At 38.2% G+C, this 16,818-nt stretch overlaps 1 protein-coding gene across 1 annotated transcript in view; it reads left to right on the top strand.

The window, feature by feature from the left end:
- Positions 1-16,818, top strand: part of FARSB (phenylalanyl-tRNA synthetase subunit beta) — a 39,270-nt gene that overhangs the window by 14,197 nt on the left and 8,255 nt on the right. The window contains exons 14-16 of the mRNA XM_074593254.1: positions 555-647; positions 1,615-1,732; positions 8,327-8,479. Of these exons, the coding sequence (XP_074449355.1) occupies positions 555-647; positions 1,615-1,732; positions 8,327-8,479 (364 nt within the window). The remainder of the gene's footprint in view (positions 1-554; positions 648-1,614; positions 1,733-8,326; positions 8,480-16,818) is intronic.

Here is a 16,818-nt window from a genome sequence, read left to right as displayed (position 1 = left end):
CTGAGCCTGATAAAGTGCAAGTGTATTGCTTTACTGACTAGCTTAAAAATACAGCTTGAGAGTAAGGGCTTTAAATACTCCGATGCAAAAATTATGAGAACAACAACAATGAACTATGAGAATCCTGTGCAGCTATGAAAATTGCAGGCTTGGCCATATGACCCGAGAAGCTCGGGTGTCATTCCCCTTACAAGTGCTGTTTTCAGAATAAAATACTTTACCCACTGCAAGTCAGGGGGCAGAATCTGAGCCTCTTGTTTTTAAAACAGATGACAGCAATCCATGATAGAAGCCTAAATAAACACTTGCTTTTTTTTTTTTTAATAGGTTTATTTTGGTTAGTAATTAACATTTGTAGGTAAACCAGTTTGCCTACTTAGTCTTAAGACTGGGGCTTAATTTTTATTATGAGTGGGTGTTGCACATGACAGCATATATTATGGGGCCTCAGAACAAGTGCTACAATTGCATTGTTCATTCTTGATATCAAATTTCCTTGACTTACTGTCTGTTCTGACTACTTGACCTTGGTGGGTTTTGTCTCTTCCTCTCAGTGTTCTCAGGAAGACATTGCAGATAAACTTGGCATGGATATCTCTGCAACAAAAGCAGTGCGCATAGCAAACCCCAAAACTGCAGAATTTCAGGTGAGAGAATTCAGGTCAAATTTTGACAGCAACATTGTCACAGATTCTATATTTAAAGAGGAAAGAAAAGAACCAACAGGAAATAAAATTTATAAACTGTAGAGCTACTTTTCCTGCATTACAGAGGATGTGCATATTTATGTGCTAAACTTGCTAGCAGTCATTTTCTGTTACCCCTTCACTGAGAAATACCTTATTTGGTGTGAAATAGTATTAGCATTTTGATAAAGTAAAATACCATGCTCTGTATGACAGCATGTGGCAAAATTGAGCTGTCTCATTACAGAAAAATCCCAGATAATTGTTCAACTCCCACATTTAGAAAAGCCATTCAATATAAATGGAACTACTAGACCCGGCAATCTCTAAACTTACTGAGCTCTGTTAGGAAATGTTTTTTTTAAAATTATTAAATTATTAATCATTATTACTTTTCTTTTTTTTTTTTTGTAATTCTGTATTGCTCTAAGTATTTTAATACCCATTTCTAGATCCACAACTGCAATCTGAGTATATCCGTTTCTGTTACTTACGTTCTGCCTACATCATTGATATCAGGAGCTATCAAGATAATATTCAGATACCATTTAATATTTCCAAAATAGCACTTAGTATTTACCTTTTGCATAAGTGAGATTGAATTTGTGGGAAATTTTTTGCACTTCTTTCTGCATTGTTTGTTTTCCAACCCTGCACTGCAGCTCAAGCATCTGCGAGATGATAACCTATTCTTAACCTCACATACATGCTCTTTCAGAAAATGCAGTATAAAGAACATGCAGAGAACATACGTTTTCAGGTTTAATAACTCTAAAACAAAGTTGCTCAAACATAAAGAGATCAGTGCACTATTTGCATCTGACTACTTTTAAACTCTTGTTACAAGTGAGCAAAACAAAAAATTAAAAAAAATCTAACAGCTGTTTTGGAAGGTTTTTCACTTGCAGCAACCATGTTTGTCCTGCAGGTGGCACGTACAACACTCCTTCCTGGGCTCCTGAAAACTATTGCTGCTAACCGAAAGATGCCCTTGCCTCTGAAACTCTTTGAGATCTCTGACATTGTAGTAAAAGATCCTAATACAGGTAAGAGAACGTTTCTCAAAGTCTTCGATAATGGAAATATATGCTTACATACTAAATGGTAATAGTAAGTAGATCTGTATTTCTTTAAAAATCTGATAACCGTTACAGACTACATTCTGGTTTTTAATTTACATGCACGAGTTAAGAGGCTAGCATAACATGTTAGATTTTAGAGTGCCTAGAGATACAATTCTCGGAAGTGCAAGTGGGTACCTTGTAAATATTTTTAGGCATCAAAATCTCCATTAAAATCTGTCAAGAATCCTGCAAGACTCTAAGGATAAATAAATGCAAGACAGTTTTGCACCAAAAAAGAACGTGCTCTAAATTGCTGATGTTGATGCACCCATTTTTGCTTACTCTTAATCTAGTGCTTCTTTGCATTCTTATCAGGGCTGTAACTCGTGAGAGAAACTCCCTGCTGGCAATGTTTTCAATATCGAAGGCACACTGCTATTGCAGTGCTAGAACCTGTTTAAACTGCTGCAGTCTCAAAGACGTGCGGCACTGTGCCATCTGAAAAGCAGTATGTCCCAAGCCTGTGAAGAGTGGGTTGCACTTGCAGACTCATTCTATTCTGGAGAGCTGTAACTCAGAAGAAAATATTGGGGTCACTGTGTCTCAGCGTGAATCCCTTTTCCATCCTCTTTAAACAGGATCGCTTGTGTTCGTTCTCCAAAACTATCTTCTGGAAAACTGACAACCAATATGAAGAATTAGATTTGTAGCACAGATACAGGCAAAAGAATGGAGCAAGTCTGTGTATAAAAATAAATAAAAAGCTCAACAGTATAATATTTCCCCTCTCATCTATAAAAAGGTTTTCCTTATCTTTCCACTTCATCCGACTATGCTAAGAAAGCGTGTCTGCCTTTGAATTGTTCGGTAACCTTAATTGTTTTACGTGAAACAGCCAAAGCAGCCAGTTCACTTTTCAAAAGCTTCAGTGAAACCTTCCCTGCGTGGTGGGGCCTCTTTGCACCGATTTCACTGGACAGGATCAAAATTTCAAATTATCTTTTTTGTCTGGAAAAATGTATCAAAGTAAAACAAACTGTAAGAATGGATTTTCAGAACCTTAACAAATATTTTTCTAAAATTTACTGATTCATTTCTTTTTACTTGGTATATTGGGCAAAAGGAGGGCACAGCTACATCTTGCAGGAGGAAACTTTGTATGCTGAATTACAACTCCAAATGAAGTTTTGCCTCTCAGTGAAAAAGGCTGACATTACTTTAAATTCAGCAGCAGAAATCATTCTGTTTCGTTATCTGGTTTCAGATTTTAGTGGTTGTGTTTAAGGTATCTGGGATCTGCAAAACAAAGATTTATATAAGGCATAAACAAAATGGCAAGTAAATTGCTTTGGTGATGAATTTAATTTGTAGATTACTTTTATTTTTTTTAAGAAAAAAAAGTCTTGCCAAGCAAAATAAGCAGTTCTAGCAAGCCACGTAGACTTTTTTATTAAATACAGGCAGTTTGGTGGTGCAGCTCATTCCTTGTTGGGCATGCAGTTAGCTAGAAAGCAAAAAGACTTGGTACAGATGGCAGAATACATCAGCATTCCTCAGAACCAAGAGGGGGGCTGTTTATCTTAGTCTACGGAGTGCTTTTATTCTGGCTTATAAAATTTGCAAGCTAAATTGTTACTGTTATTTCGTGTGCGTTAACTGTAGCTCGTGAAAGCTTTTATTTACATGGATGGCTGCTTAACGGTTTTATAAAGACTGATTTTGTAGTGTACTGCGTTTTGGTGGGAATCACTGCAACGCATGAAAGATAACGATTTCTGAGGCAGCAGCTTTGTACCCCATGCTCCTGGGCAGCCCTCTCATGGGTTGAGCGCTTGCAGGCTACGAACAGTGGCTTTTAATGTTGTGTTTAGAATAGCTATTGTCTTTTTCCCAAATTTACTTCCAAAATTAAACTTGGCTAATAAACAGTTTGAAAGGGGAGGGGAGAAAGAAATAACTAGTAACTCTGCAAACACTGAAAAATGCGGGGTTGTCCTCTCACATATGGAATAAGATTTCCTGCAGAAGGCTTATGTCATCAGACTGACTAATTTAATTTTATTATTTCATGATTTTGGCATGCAGAATTTCCAATTAATAATTTAAAAAGTATGGGTCAAAAGAGTACTGACATTAACTGTATTTGAAATGGCATCTTGTAGTCATTCATGTGTGAATGAACCTAGCTCTTTTAAACGCACTGGTTTTTAATAAAATACCTTCTTACACGGAACTCGTGCTTACCAAGGTGAACTGAACTCATTTCTCTTCAGACATATCTGGCAGAAAGGTTTGACGTACTAAATTAGCAAAACGTGTGCCAGATTTAATATAACTAAATGAAACCAAATCTGAGCAGAAATGTTTCTTCTCAAGGCAGGAGGAAATGCGCTGATTTTGAGTATGTTACACAGTATTTGTGTGGTTAGCTTGTAACACTAGATAGCCACTTCTGGTAGGATAGTTACACTAGTTCAGCGTTTAAATCACCACTTTACACCAGCAGTCCTAACAGAGAATAGCCTTTCTCTCCCTTACCGCAACGAAAGAAATGAATCCATTAGAAAATCACCTCTGAGCAGTGATCTTGGGGAATCTGGCAAGCTTATGGTAGCACACATTTAGCACAATTTACATCATTTGGGAGTACAGCCGCTGCCACGCTTTGGAGCATTTTCCAAACTGTCTGGAAGTGTTAGTTATATGCAGAAACTCGTTTGGGATTTTTGTGAGGCTGAGAGACAAGTTTAAATGAGCAGGTGCCCCCTTTCAGATCACCAAGTCATTTTTCTGAAGCATCTCTAATTTGGAAGGGGGCAGTGCACAACACTGCTTTATCTTCCTCTGCACTCTTTTGGCTCACATATTCCTAACCAGCTGCCCATCCTTCGGATTGTTTTTCAACAGCATCCCCAGGAAGTGCTTTGAAGTCTCAGAAATATATATATATATAATTTAGGTTGACATACTTGGCAGGCTCATTTAAAAAATAGAATTGTTTCATGGCATGACACAAGAGATCTCTTAAGTGAGTTATAAAGAACTGAAGCATTTCTAACATCCGCCAGCTTTTGCCTACAGTTCCTAATACTTCCTTTTTTTCTTCCTATCGCCTGTGAATGTGAATGAACTTCTTGTGTTGTAATATAACTCCGTAAAGGACTAAGTTTCATAACACAGCTTTTTGGAATGCTTGAAAAAACATCCTTTCCCTTACCAAGGATTTCTACAGTTGAAAACACGAGGTATAAAAATTGTTGTGTATATTTATTTCTGATGCTTTAGTTAAGAATAATGATCTGAAGACACCATTGACCTTCTGAATAATAATGAAATTAAAATTCAGATGGTTGTCACAAATTCTGCTAGCATAATGACTCACAGGAAAAAAAAAATGAAATAGTTCTGCTGAATGTCTAGCCCCAAAGAATGTGCTGCCTTAGGCAAGGGAAAAACATTTTCTTCTTTTCTGTGGCTCAATACAACGCAAAAATAAATTATTCTCCATTCAGGACTATATTACTGATTGGAATCTTAGTAGAGCTGGGAAACAGAGATAGATAACGATGGCACTGAGCAGCCAGTGTACTCAAACCAGAAATCAGGCGTTGCATTTACTGATGTGTTCTCTGTAGCCTTTACTTTTCTGTGTTGCCATTTCAGCTTGAGTTCGATTCTCCAGTGTTACTTAACACTGCAAATTATTATAATGACAGGAAAAAGATCCTGAGTGACAAAACGCAGACTTACTGCTGCAGTAAGTTCAGCTTTCAGTGACTGCTGAGAGAACTTGCAGCTGTATTGCCAAGTTGCTGCCTTAGAAGTGTTGAATGACTTCTGGCTCAAAAAGGCTGTGCTTTCAATCCTTGGTGCAGCCTCTTGCTCCTGTATTTTGCAGCTCTTTTTAATCTGTGTGTTTCTGGTCACTTGGTAAATGTTTTCCTGTTTAGTTTTTGACAGACTTTTTTGTTACTAAATGGTTCGTTGGAGCAAATAAACAAGAGGTAAATTTAATTTAAAAAAAAGTCTCTAATTTCTTATGTGGTAGGGATTAACAGTTCAGGGAACACTCAACAACCGCTAGAGTTTCTGCTTGTATTTCAGCTCACTGTACATCAAGCACAAAGATCAGCTGTGGTGGGTCAGACCAAAGGCTCTTTTAGCCCAATAACCTGTCTGTAACACTAGCTAAAAGTGGTTGTCAGGGGAAAAGCATGAGAGGGGGTAGGCATATGTAGTATTGCCAGAGTGCTCCCCTGTTCTCTGGCCACAAGTAGCTCAGGGACTTCCTGACTCAAAACATGGTTCTTGGTCTGCAGTAACAAGTAATAGGCTTATCTTCTATGAACTTCCTCTGCCTCCTCAGAGCCACGTAAACTTCCAGCATCCACAAAAATCCCATGGGGAAAAAGTTTCACTATTTAACTCTATGCTGCCTGAAGAACCCATTCCTTTTCTTGTTCAGATCTTGGCTCCTATTGAGTTTGATGTGCCTCATTTCTTGTATTGAATGCAGCAGCAGACAACTGATACCTGTAGAGGAGAACCGTCTGAGGTGCTCGGTTCTGACACTTATATCCAGAACTACCTGGAAATACAATTCAGACCATAGGTGCAGCTGTAACTCCCATGAAGTCACTAACCATATAGGGATCTTTAACTGCACTCTTTCTATGAGCAGTACGCAGTGCAGTGCCTTTTTTTCTAGGAACACTAAGTCCAGCTGAGATGTTTCATGACCAGACCTGCTCCCTGTGAACACAGGTTGACTGTGTAAAGAATGTAATTCACCCTGGCATGTATCAGAGTCCAGATGCCTTCCTTTTGGGTAATTTTTGGAAAGAAATATGAAAACCCAACACATGCAACTATGCCACGTGGTGCTGCCCTACATTAACTTGCAGACCAGACAGACTTGCTCTTTTTACTCATTCATTCCTTCACTGCTGAAGAAGTTCTTACTCCCTCTTTCCCCTCAGTATTTGTAGATCAGAAGGATTTTTTTAAGGGAATGCAACTGCTGTCAGTAAATACATTTCCTCCCTAAATCTAATCACCATTAAGTGGAAGAGAAAGATGAGAATGTCCGTCTAGACATGAGCAACTAGAAGACTACAGAAGCCAGAGGACTCTCTAGAAAGGGATGAAATCGATGCATGAAAATCTGTCTATAACTTGTTGTGCTATATGCCAATATTACGAAGCAGTGCAGCACAGAAGATCAGCTGATGACTCGCAGTCCATGCTATATGTCCTTTTGACTAGCTTTAGTCTGATTGTGTGTGCTGAATGCCCTGGAGTGGTTGAAGCTATTTAGGTGCCCTTCTGGAACACTCGTCCTACTGAGTTGCAACTGAAAGGAGTCTGGTTTATACGCCACAGGGTTGCTTTACAGCGTGAACAGAAGCACCTTAAGTGGGGATGATCAGGAGATCTCCTTCAGAAGTACAGGTCTGGCCCAGACTGAAATGCAATGTATATACTTAAGATGCTTTCAAAGTATCTGAAAGTCCAGAAAGAGAGGACAACCACATTAAGAGTTCTTCCCTGGTTTCAGCAAACTTTGCCCTTGCATACACCAACCTTGCTGAACACACGCTTGCACTTTAACCTTGAGAAGGTAAAGACCTGAAGGCAATAAACAAGTTCACTACATTAATCAGTGTTTTGAATTTCACTGCTCCTAATTGGCCAGTTGGCACAACAGACTTGTTACTCTGTTCCTAGATGGTTCCTCTCAAAAAGTGAAAACAGTGAAACCCACAGTGAGTAAAGCTGTGAAGTAGGCCACAGGATTCCTACAGAGAGTATATTGCAATGGTGTAGCCTAAATGTACAAGTGTAACAATATACTACTACATACTAAGTTTGAAAGTTTAAAAAAAAAAAAAAGTATTTTGATGAAATCAATAATGTAAGAAAACTTAGAGCAGGGAGGAGGCAGGGTTTTGACTTAAGGGACTGTCCTAAGTGGGGGACACTCATGTCAGTCTTGAGTTAGTGAAGTGTAGCACATTTTTCATAGTCACTTGGTTTCAGGGATGTCCAAGATGACGATGAAAAGTATCAGTTGCTATTTAGAAGCCTGTGTGAATTTAGATCTTTTCATAAATCACCATGCTAACATTATTACTCGCTTCAAGTTGTGGGCTAGTTGTTTTGTACTGGTAGTTATTGTGCAGCTGAGTTATATAAATATCTAGTTTTTCCAGCAGCATCACAAGTTTCCTGATGCTTACCGAGTATTTGCATTTTGGATAGTCTGCTTTTAATTTCTTTAACACTTAACTTGGTACCTGTCACTGTGTAGAAGATACTTGTATTTAAGAATCCAGTTTTCTGCCCAAGGCATTGGATACTTTAAATCTTTCTTTAGAGGGGAGTCCAGTGCGTTAAAGAAATCCCATTATTTCCTCAGATTATACAACAGCTGTGTCAGAGAAGCCATTTTACATACTCATTTCTCCTTTCAGCCACAGGTACCTCACAGTTGCATCAGTTTTCTTCTGATAGAAAGACAATGTTGAAAGTGTGATAAAGTTTCCCAGATAACATAATTTTTTCCTTCTTCTTTAGATGTAGGTGCAAGAAACTACAGGCATTTCTGTGCAGTTTATTACAACAAGAGCCCTGGGTTTGAGATTATCCACGGTTTGCTGGACAGGGTCATGCAGCTTCTCGAAGTACCACCAAGTGAAGAGAATGGCTACACAATCAAGGCAACTGAAGGTAAGGAAGACAGAGCTGCAATGCACAGCAGAAGTTGTTCTGGAGCTTAGATGTTCCCCTGCCATCTGAGGTGAATTTTTGGTTGTTCTCAGCGGTAAGCACAAAAAATTAATATTATTCTATATGCTATCATACTGCAGTATAAGTGAAAAGGCATTAACTGCATTTACTGACTGTAAAATGGGACTGCTGTCTCTCTGTGAGCTATTCCGAGTAGTTTTATATAAATTGCAAGTTGACAGCCTTTTAAGGAGACTTATAGTAAAGCGTATGCCATGAGCTCCATGGACTGTTTATAACGAATTAATCTGCTGGTTGCCAGGGTAGGTTGAAATTCACTGAAATGAATAATATGCCAGATAGCCAAAGAGAATACAGTGGTTAACAGTGCCTGGAAAAGTCAACTCCTTACACCTGATCTTTTAGTTTATAGCTTTACCTATAGTTTTATTCGTAAGTACCTTTTACTTATATATTCATATGAAGATATATGCCTTATATATCTCTTATTCAAAGACCTGCTGTCTTTGAGACTGAACCTGCTGCTTAGACAAGCAGTGGTATAACAGCACTCTTCCTTCTCCATACAGGCTGAGTTGCACATGAATTAAAAATAACATCCTTAAGTGCAAAATCTCCTCTGTGTATATGCATATGCACGTAAGAGAGAAAGCAAGCAGGTTGACCCCATTACTTCATTGAGAGCGTGTAGGTTGATGCAGGACGGGAAGCATCAGCAACTAATCTGTTCTGCTACCTAAAATAACAGCGTAGTAAACACAGTATAGAAAAGCAAGACTGCAGGGATAGCAGCTATGATTCTACATATACGTCATGCATTGGTGCTCAGAGATATGAGACACTGACTCAGCTTGAAAAAGTGCCTCCATTCTGCACATACTGGAACAAGCAGCACTGACAGTGTGTCCCTGACAGCCTGACCGAGCTTGCCTATTCATAGAACTTTAATGAAAAACTGTTAGATGTCTCCCTGTTTTGCAATGTACTGCCAAGACACCAAACACTTCAACTAAGTGGTCTCCTAATGCTTCAGTGCACATTTCTGTCATATTGATGGTTTTTTCCCCTCCTGTTTTTTGACAAAGTATTTTGCTCAGTATTATTTAGGCAGACTTTAAAAGGGTTTATTAGAATATTGTTAATAGGATTCCCAGGTTGACCAGAAGAATGTTTAAACAGTTGTACTTCTTGTACTAATTCTACCAAGCACAGAACAGGTGATAGCAAAGCTTCTTATTTGGAAGGGGAGGTTAGAAGAGCCTGGAGGAGCTAGGTACTCAGCTGTCACTGAAGTCAAACTGAACCGTTAGATTCCTTTCCAAAACTCTTCTGTAGCTTGTTTTTGAATAGACGTATCAAGAGTTTGCTTTAGTACTGAAAATATTTGCAAGTGTTTTCTATCCTGTACTGTAGCATTTCAGTGATGTATGGCTGGCTCCAAGAAAGTGGAAAAGAGATCTCAAAAAATAATCCTAACGCAGTGAAGAAGTTATTTCTAGATACTAGTGCTGCTTAGTATTCCTGGTACCGAGGGATTTGTAATGCCCATTCAAAATCCTTGCATTCCCATGACATTATTCCACAACGCATTTAGTGTAAAGGATGGATTATGCCTTGTCATAGCAATATATTACAAGCAGTTTGTGGCTTTCGGCTATGGACACGCACACAAAAAAAAGCCTACTACTTTCTGTTTCACCAGCGTTTCAGAAGCTCTCCCGGGATGGCATGGAGATTCCTTGCAGTTCTGACATTGGAATTTAACCTTGGTAACAATGCAGATGGCAGATACTCTAGTGCCATAGCGAATGCAGTGTCACTGCACCAACTTACTTAAAAGACCTTGACTGCAGAGATGGTTGGAAGTCAAAGTAGTTTGGGGGATTTTGTTTGGTTTTTTTGTTGTTTTGTGTTTTTTAAACTTGCTTCGCCAACTGTCAGTTAGGCACGTGTGAGAGAGAAAAATGTCAGCAGATGACAGAGTAAGGTCAATTGCTGAGTGAGAGAGAGATATCCCGTAACATCGTAAGAGACTGCAGCATACCAGAATAATTCAGAGGAACAGTGCAAGTTACTTCAGAAGTTTTAAATCACGACATTACACATGGCATGGATTTTTAGATGCATCTGTATGGAGCACTTTTTTTTATTGCCTGTGCAAAATTAAAATTTATACAGTGAGAAATGGGTTTATCCTATGACTCTGATTTAGAAAGATCCCAGATACTTTTTCCGTATGTGATCTCCAGCAAAAATTCAGACTAGTAAGCAACACAGTGTAAAGGGTCTGGTCGGGGTTTTTTTGTTCCTTGTGTAACTGATTAAAATAGTTCCAGTGATTGTTGGAAAACAATGCAGGGGGTAAAAGTGTTGTTTTAAATGAGCAACAAAGAAAAGAAAGAGATGTATTGGGCACATAATTGCCTCTTTCCCAAATTCACTTCAGAAAATGAAATGCCTGTACTATAGTCCTGTTTGGTCCATATGTGCAAATCATGGTTATTTAAGCTCCTTCTGTTCTACCAACACCTAAGTGCCCTGTGATTTGACCTTAAGGTCAGAGCCTTTTTGCCTTTATAGCAACACCTGTGAAAAAAGTACAGATGCTGGCAAATATGGGTGAAATTGTGATGTTCCCCTGGCCTTTGCACTACGCTTTGGTGTAACCTGAGCTAGGTAATAAATGGAGAAGAGCTGCTTAGAGCAGCCTTAAGGAAGAGAGGGGTTTGAGTGACTGAATTCAAAGATTTCAACATATATTTGGCACTCAGTGCTTTTCATTTTCTAAAGTTACTAATGGAGCCATTTTTTTTTATTATTATTACCACTAAATATACTAAATTATAAAGTTTGAAAGACAGAACTCTGAAATGCTACCCATTGTTCTAAAATATACAGAATGGACTTTTTGATATATTAGTGAATCCTACAATTAGTGTCCTAGAAAAGCATTTTAGGTGGGTTTTTTTCCTCTTTGTTTTATAGCATAGGCATCCATAATCAAACATAGCTTGAAAAGAGTACAATTATTGCATCAATCCTCAAATTTGTATGTGCTCCATAATAAAAGATTTTGCATAAAAACCCTTGAAATTTTAGCCAGTTCTGTACCATTAATAAAATACAAAGATCAGTATGGATGTGTAAGATTAGGAGGTAAACAAAATAAAAATGAAACTTTTTAAAAGAATAAATTATGGGTAGAAAGAGCCCACAAATTTTGTCATATATTGTCAGGTAATTTAATACAATTATTTATTTTTTTAGTTCACTTTCACTGGTTTCAGTTCCCTTGAATTCAAAGCCGCAGGCATTCTGATAATTATATCCAAAGGCATTCTTAATTTCAAGTTTTAATCTCTGCAGGAATGGGTATGTCTTCTGCACCACTTTGGTCATCTTGTGACCATCCGAGATGACTATTTTCTTCCAGAACTCAGGACCACGATCACAGGAGGTGATGTTAATTATGGGATTTGGGTCCATAGTAAAGTCTTACTTAGGTTAAAAAGAATAGAACAGGCTTAGTAAATACTGATTCTGTATCGTGGTCTTCAAAGGAGCGGTGTGAAGTATAAGGTATAATTATCCTCACTCACATTATAACATTTAGAATGACTGTCCATGTTTTAGGAAAGAAACCCTATTTTTGCAGTACCTCTGAGAGCCTCTGTACTTTGCAAATGGAAGTTAATTGGGCACAGCCTGTTTGAAAGGGAAAATAATTTTCATATTTTATGAGAATGAAGCAATTTGACAGGTTCACAGAAAGTGAATGGTAAATCTGTGCATCGATACTGCTTCGCGGTCTGCCCTGCTGCCTTCTGCGACAAAAGTGATATTTGATGAAATAGCATTCATTCATGTGAAAACAAACAATCCCCCAATAGTGTGAGCTTGTGAAATGAGCTACTTTTTTGTAGGTTACTGAGTCTTGTGAATTTCAGTTAACTCTTGGAGATTTTTTTCCCCTTTTTTTTTTTTTTTTTTTTTTTTTTAAAGCAAGTGTTAGTGCCATTCATTCTTTTAGGGTAATCAACAGCTTAGTAAAGCTGGGAAGTCTTCCCATTTATGTTCAGTGTAAACATGTACTTAATAAGCGCATACTAAGTCTTGCTTCCTTCAGTAATTGACAGTTGTCTTTCAAAAGAAAAAAAAAGAAACTGCACTCCCTTCTTTTACTGCCCTTATTTAATTAAATGAAAGGTGTGGTAAAGTGTAGAAAATTTTAATTCCACAGTAAATCATAGCGATAGCTTCTCATTTAGCAAGGTTTAGCTGTGAAATTAGAGGTGTAATAGTTATCTCCATAACTAAGAACATCAATAAACATTTGCTTTTATAATAATAATTATAAAACAAACCACAGTCTAAGTCTTCTTTTAAAGTTAACCTCAATTCACAAGACAAGAGGAGGGAAGTCTGGGACTAATTCTGAGTCACGCGTATAGACCTGAACCCCAGCCCTATCTCTGCTGATCAGTTTAGATGGAGAGACTCCAGTATACACGGATATTTAGTACCTGTGTTGAAGTTGGCATTATTAATACCTGTTTTATTTTAAGGAACTGTAACTTGATTGCTCTTGATGGCAATCCTAGCCTTTCAGTTGCCTGTCTTGGCAGCCATTGCCTTGTTCATGGATGTCAATAATTGTCTATTTACTCGTAGATAACTAAAGGATGTATGCCAATTTTACTATGAAGCCTCCCAGTATCATTTGTGACATACTAGAAGACAACAGTCAATTCTTAATCCATTTAATTGGCAAAAATAGATACTTTATAGGTGCTATTGTGTCCTTGTAATTTTATTTATCTACCAAATGTGTCATTTGAAAGACTATAATCAGATTTGACAACATCCATTTTCAATAAAAACATATCAGCTGGTAATTGACTGTATTCAAGTCCTCCAAACTTCACATTTGCCAATTCCCAAATAACTTTTTCTGTCACCCAGGATCACTCTAGATCATCCACCTTGGAACACCGACACCACAGTAACATTTTTCTAGTACTACAGAATTCCCAGTATTGCTACTACAGGGTAACAGCAGCAGGCAGCGTATTTGCTTTGAGAATTGCACCGTAGTTCTGGTGCCTAGGACTCCAAACATCTCAGAAACATCCTAGTCCTGGTAGACATAACCAAACATATCCTTCATTTTTTCAGTGGACTGGAAGACACCTTATTATATTCAGGAATATTCTTTCCCCCCCTCACCCCCCCGCTCCCTGATGAAAAGAAATATTTATTAAAAACATACACATTTCTGTCTCACATAAGGAGTTCAGCCAGACTTTTTAGCAGATTAAAGTATCTCTCCCTACAATTAGTTTCCACTATTCTTAAAAATCTTTCTAATACTGTCTTTATTGCCGCCAGACATTAATCATTCCTACTTTATTCATTTTCCTTGATGAATTTTCAGCCACTGTTATAAATCATATTTTATGATTTGCGATTTTATTTCTCTCATTTTTGTCTGCAAGTGACTTTTCTGATTTTGGGCCACTTTCACTCCAGCACTAAATACGGATAGGGTTTTAGCCAAAAATCTTCCCAGTTTTTGTTGTGAAACTAGTACTACCCGTTTATCAAATAAATTGTTCTTGGAGATACTCCACTCCTATTTTTCTAGTTAGTTCCGCCCACCCCCACCATAGTCACCTTCATGAATTAACAACACTAACAGGTAAGGACAGGGTGGTGTTTTGTTTTGTGTTTTTTTCAAATCTGACTGATTTTAGTACTTTTAAACGTATTACGCTAATTCTGCCAGTGGTTTCAGGAGTTCCAGCACCAATCATTACAACGGCTTAATTAAAAGTCATTTTGCAAAATTACGTGTTTGTCACTAGTTCTTGTGGCTTTCCCAGTATTGGCCACTACTTTGAGATCTAATTAATTTCTCATTCTTTTCTCTTGAGCAATTTTTCCCTACAGCATCAAGGGAGCTTAGTTAGGTGAAGAACTACAGTTCTAACACCTGAAAATTAAATTATCTCATAAAATGGGTGCAGCTGATCACTTCATGTCCCTTTAATCCTCTTTTATCTCCGATCTTTATTTCCTTCCTGTAAATACAGGACTTTGGATTTATAGGAACTAAATCCTTACAAATTTAGGCCATGTTTATTTCTGTCTTACCAAGTATCTTTCCACACCAGTGTTGATGCCTCAAATTTGGTTGTAACTGTTTTAACACCCAAGAAACACCTGGCAAAGACATGAACCAGACGAGCTGCTTATATTTTTTAATTAGCCAAAGTGGGAGTCTTACAGTATCTGGAGTTTCTCCAGACAAACCTGATTTATCAAAATTTGACAGCCCGCTGTACCATCGGACATCTCAGAGATGTTGTGCTGTTGCAAGTTGCTGCAGTTACGGAAAGAAACACTGAAAGTTTGTGGCAAACCCCATTGTTTGTTTCTGGAAATAAGTCTCATTTCATTATCTTTGTGTCATACAATTGATCTTGATTATGAAAAGAGGCTATCAGAACGGAGACCGAGGAGGGCTTTTTCCATTCCTATCGTCATTTCAGCTCCTCATCTGGAGGTTTTTGAATGTTCCTTCCCAATATCCTTCAAATATAATCTGTTTGCACAAACCTTAACTCTCACCCACACACAAAAAAAAAGATGTATCAGGTTGAGGAAAAGTACGTTATTTTAGCACTGCACAGGATAATACAAGACTTGACAGGCTTAGACTTCTGTCTTTCAAACTTTCATCACCAAATTATGTTTGACACGCTTTTTCCCCCCACATAAAAAATTAAAAAGTTCAAGAAGAGAACAAAGAAAATATTCGTTTCTCAAATTCGGAATATTACTTCAGAAGAGAAACTCCTTTGAATTGACTCATTTGGAAGTAAGTTTCCTATAGCATAACAGTGGGAGGAAAAAAATGGTAACTACAGAAACATTCTGGGGAGGGGCGTCAAGTCAACTTGTGAAGAGACACAAGCTAACTTCTCTTATCTTCCTCTTTTTGTGAGTACTAACTAATAAAAATTACAATATTTTTCCTCCCATCCCTTTTTATTCTGACAGATTAGGGATGCTCCAAGAAGTAGTAGCATTTCTCCTGACAAACTTTTCATTTTCTACCGGTTTTTGTCAACTCCCAGAACCACTTAAAACATTGGCATTTGTCTTCCTGAGCTCAAGCTTTTAATTTCTTCTCCCTGACATTAAGTTCCTTTACTAAGAAGGCCTCTTCAGAGTTTAATTCTTTTTGCCTCCCCAAAGGCAACTTATCTTTTTTAATCATACATCATTACAAGTCTAGCATAAAAATCTTCCTTGCATCGAGAGTTTTAACCGTCAGGCACAGCTTACATTGTATAATAGAGAATTCGGGCGCTTCCATTTTTTCCTGTCTCCTTACATTAAGAAATAACTTTCTATTTCAAAATCATAAAATGTATTTTCAATGTTGCAAAGTCTTCTCTAGAGAAGAGACGATTCGTAGAGGCCAGCAGCAGAAATAGCAGCACATCTCCTGCCTGAGCGAAGGAGGGAAGAGATCTAAGGGGTCAGGGCGCGCGCCTGGTTGCACCAGCTCCTGGGGTGAAGTGCCACAACTTCATCCTCGGGCTCCGCTTTCACCTCCTGCACAGCTTGCTGCGGCTAGAGGCCAACTAAGTGTCTGTATGCTTTCATTTTCACTACAATATTAATGTTAACGCTAGCAATGGCGATCATGTTGAGTTTATAGCTCATAGTTAAGCGGTTCTCTCATCTGGTTTGATTTTTGAACTGTGATAGGGAGGCAGAGGGGCAGTACTTCAAATTTAATCTTGCATACAATTTCTAACATTTACCTATGCAATAAGTTTTAAATAGGGATTTGCAAGATTTCAGCTCAAACTTTTGGATCAACGTGAACGCAGGATCTTAAGATCAGTATTTCTGTTGCCCGTGGAGGAGGAATCGACTTTACCTTTTATCTTTGCTTGTGGTGTATGTGTTAGAAAATAGTAGATAGCAAAGAAATGCTGAGCTAGTGCCGACTCAACCTGGTACGCGTGCTGGGCACAGACCCTCCTCCTCTGGGTGCAGAAGCCATGTTTATTGCAGACCCAGGATTATTTCTGGTCCTGGGCTAGCTCGCGCTCAGACAGTTCAAGCACTTCTGTCCCTAGTGGTGCAACCTCCTGCTTCAGCCACAAGGCATTGGTTTGCAACAGGAATCTTAGTTGCTAAAACTAAGTGATTAACAGTTCCAGTGACTGCCGAGATTCATCATTTAATTATGTGTTATTCCATGCTAGTTTGTTGAGTGATTTTCTAAAAGGCATGAAATG

The sequence above is a fragment of the Larus michahellis genome, chromosome 6 (assembly GCF_964199755.1).
Source record: "Larus michahellis chromosome 6, bLarMic1.1, whole genome shotgun sequence".
Taxonomy (NCBI): domain Eukaryota; kingdom Metazoa; phylum Chordata; class Aves; order Charadriiformes; family Laridae; genus Larus; species Larus michahellis.
The sequence above is the reverse complement of the archived record's forward strand: the minus strand, read 5'-3'. Positions and strand labels throughout refer to the sequence as shown.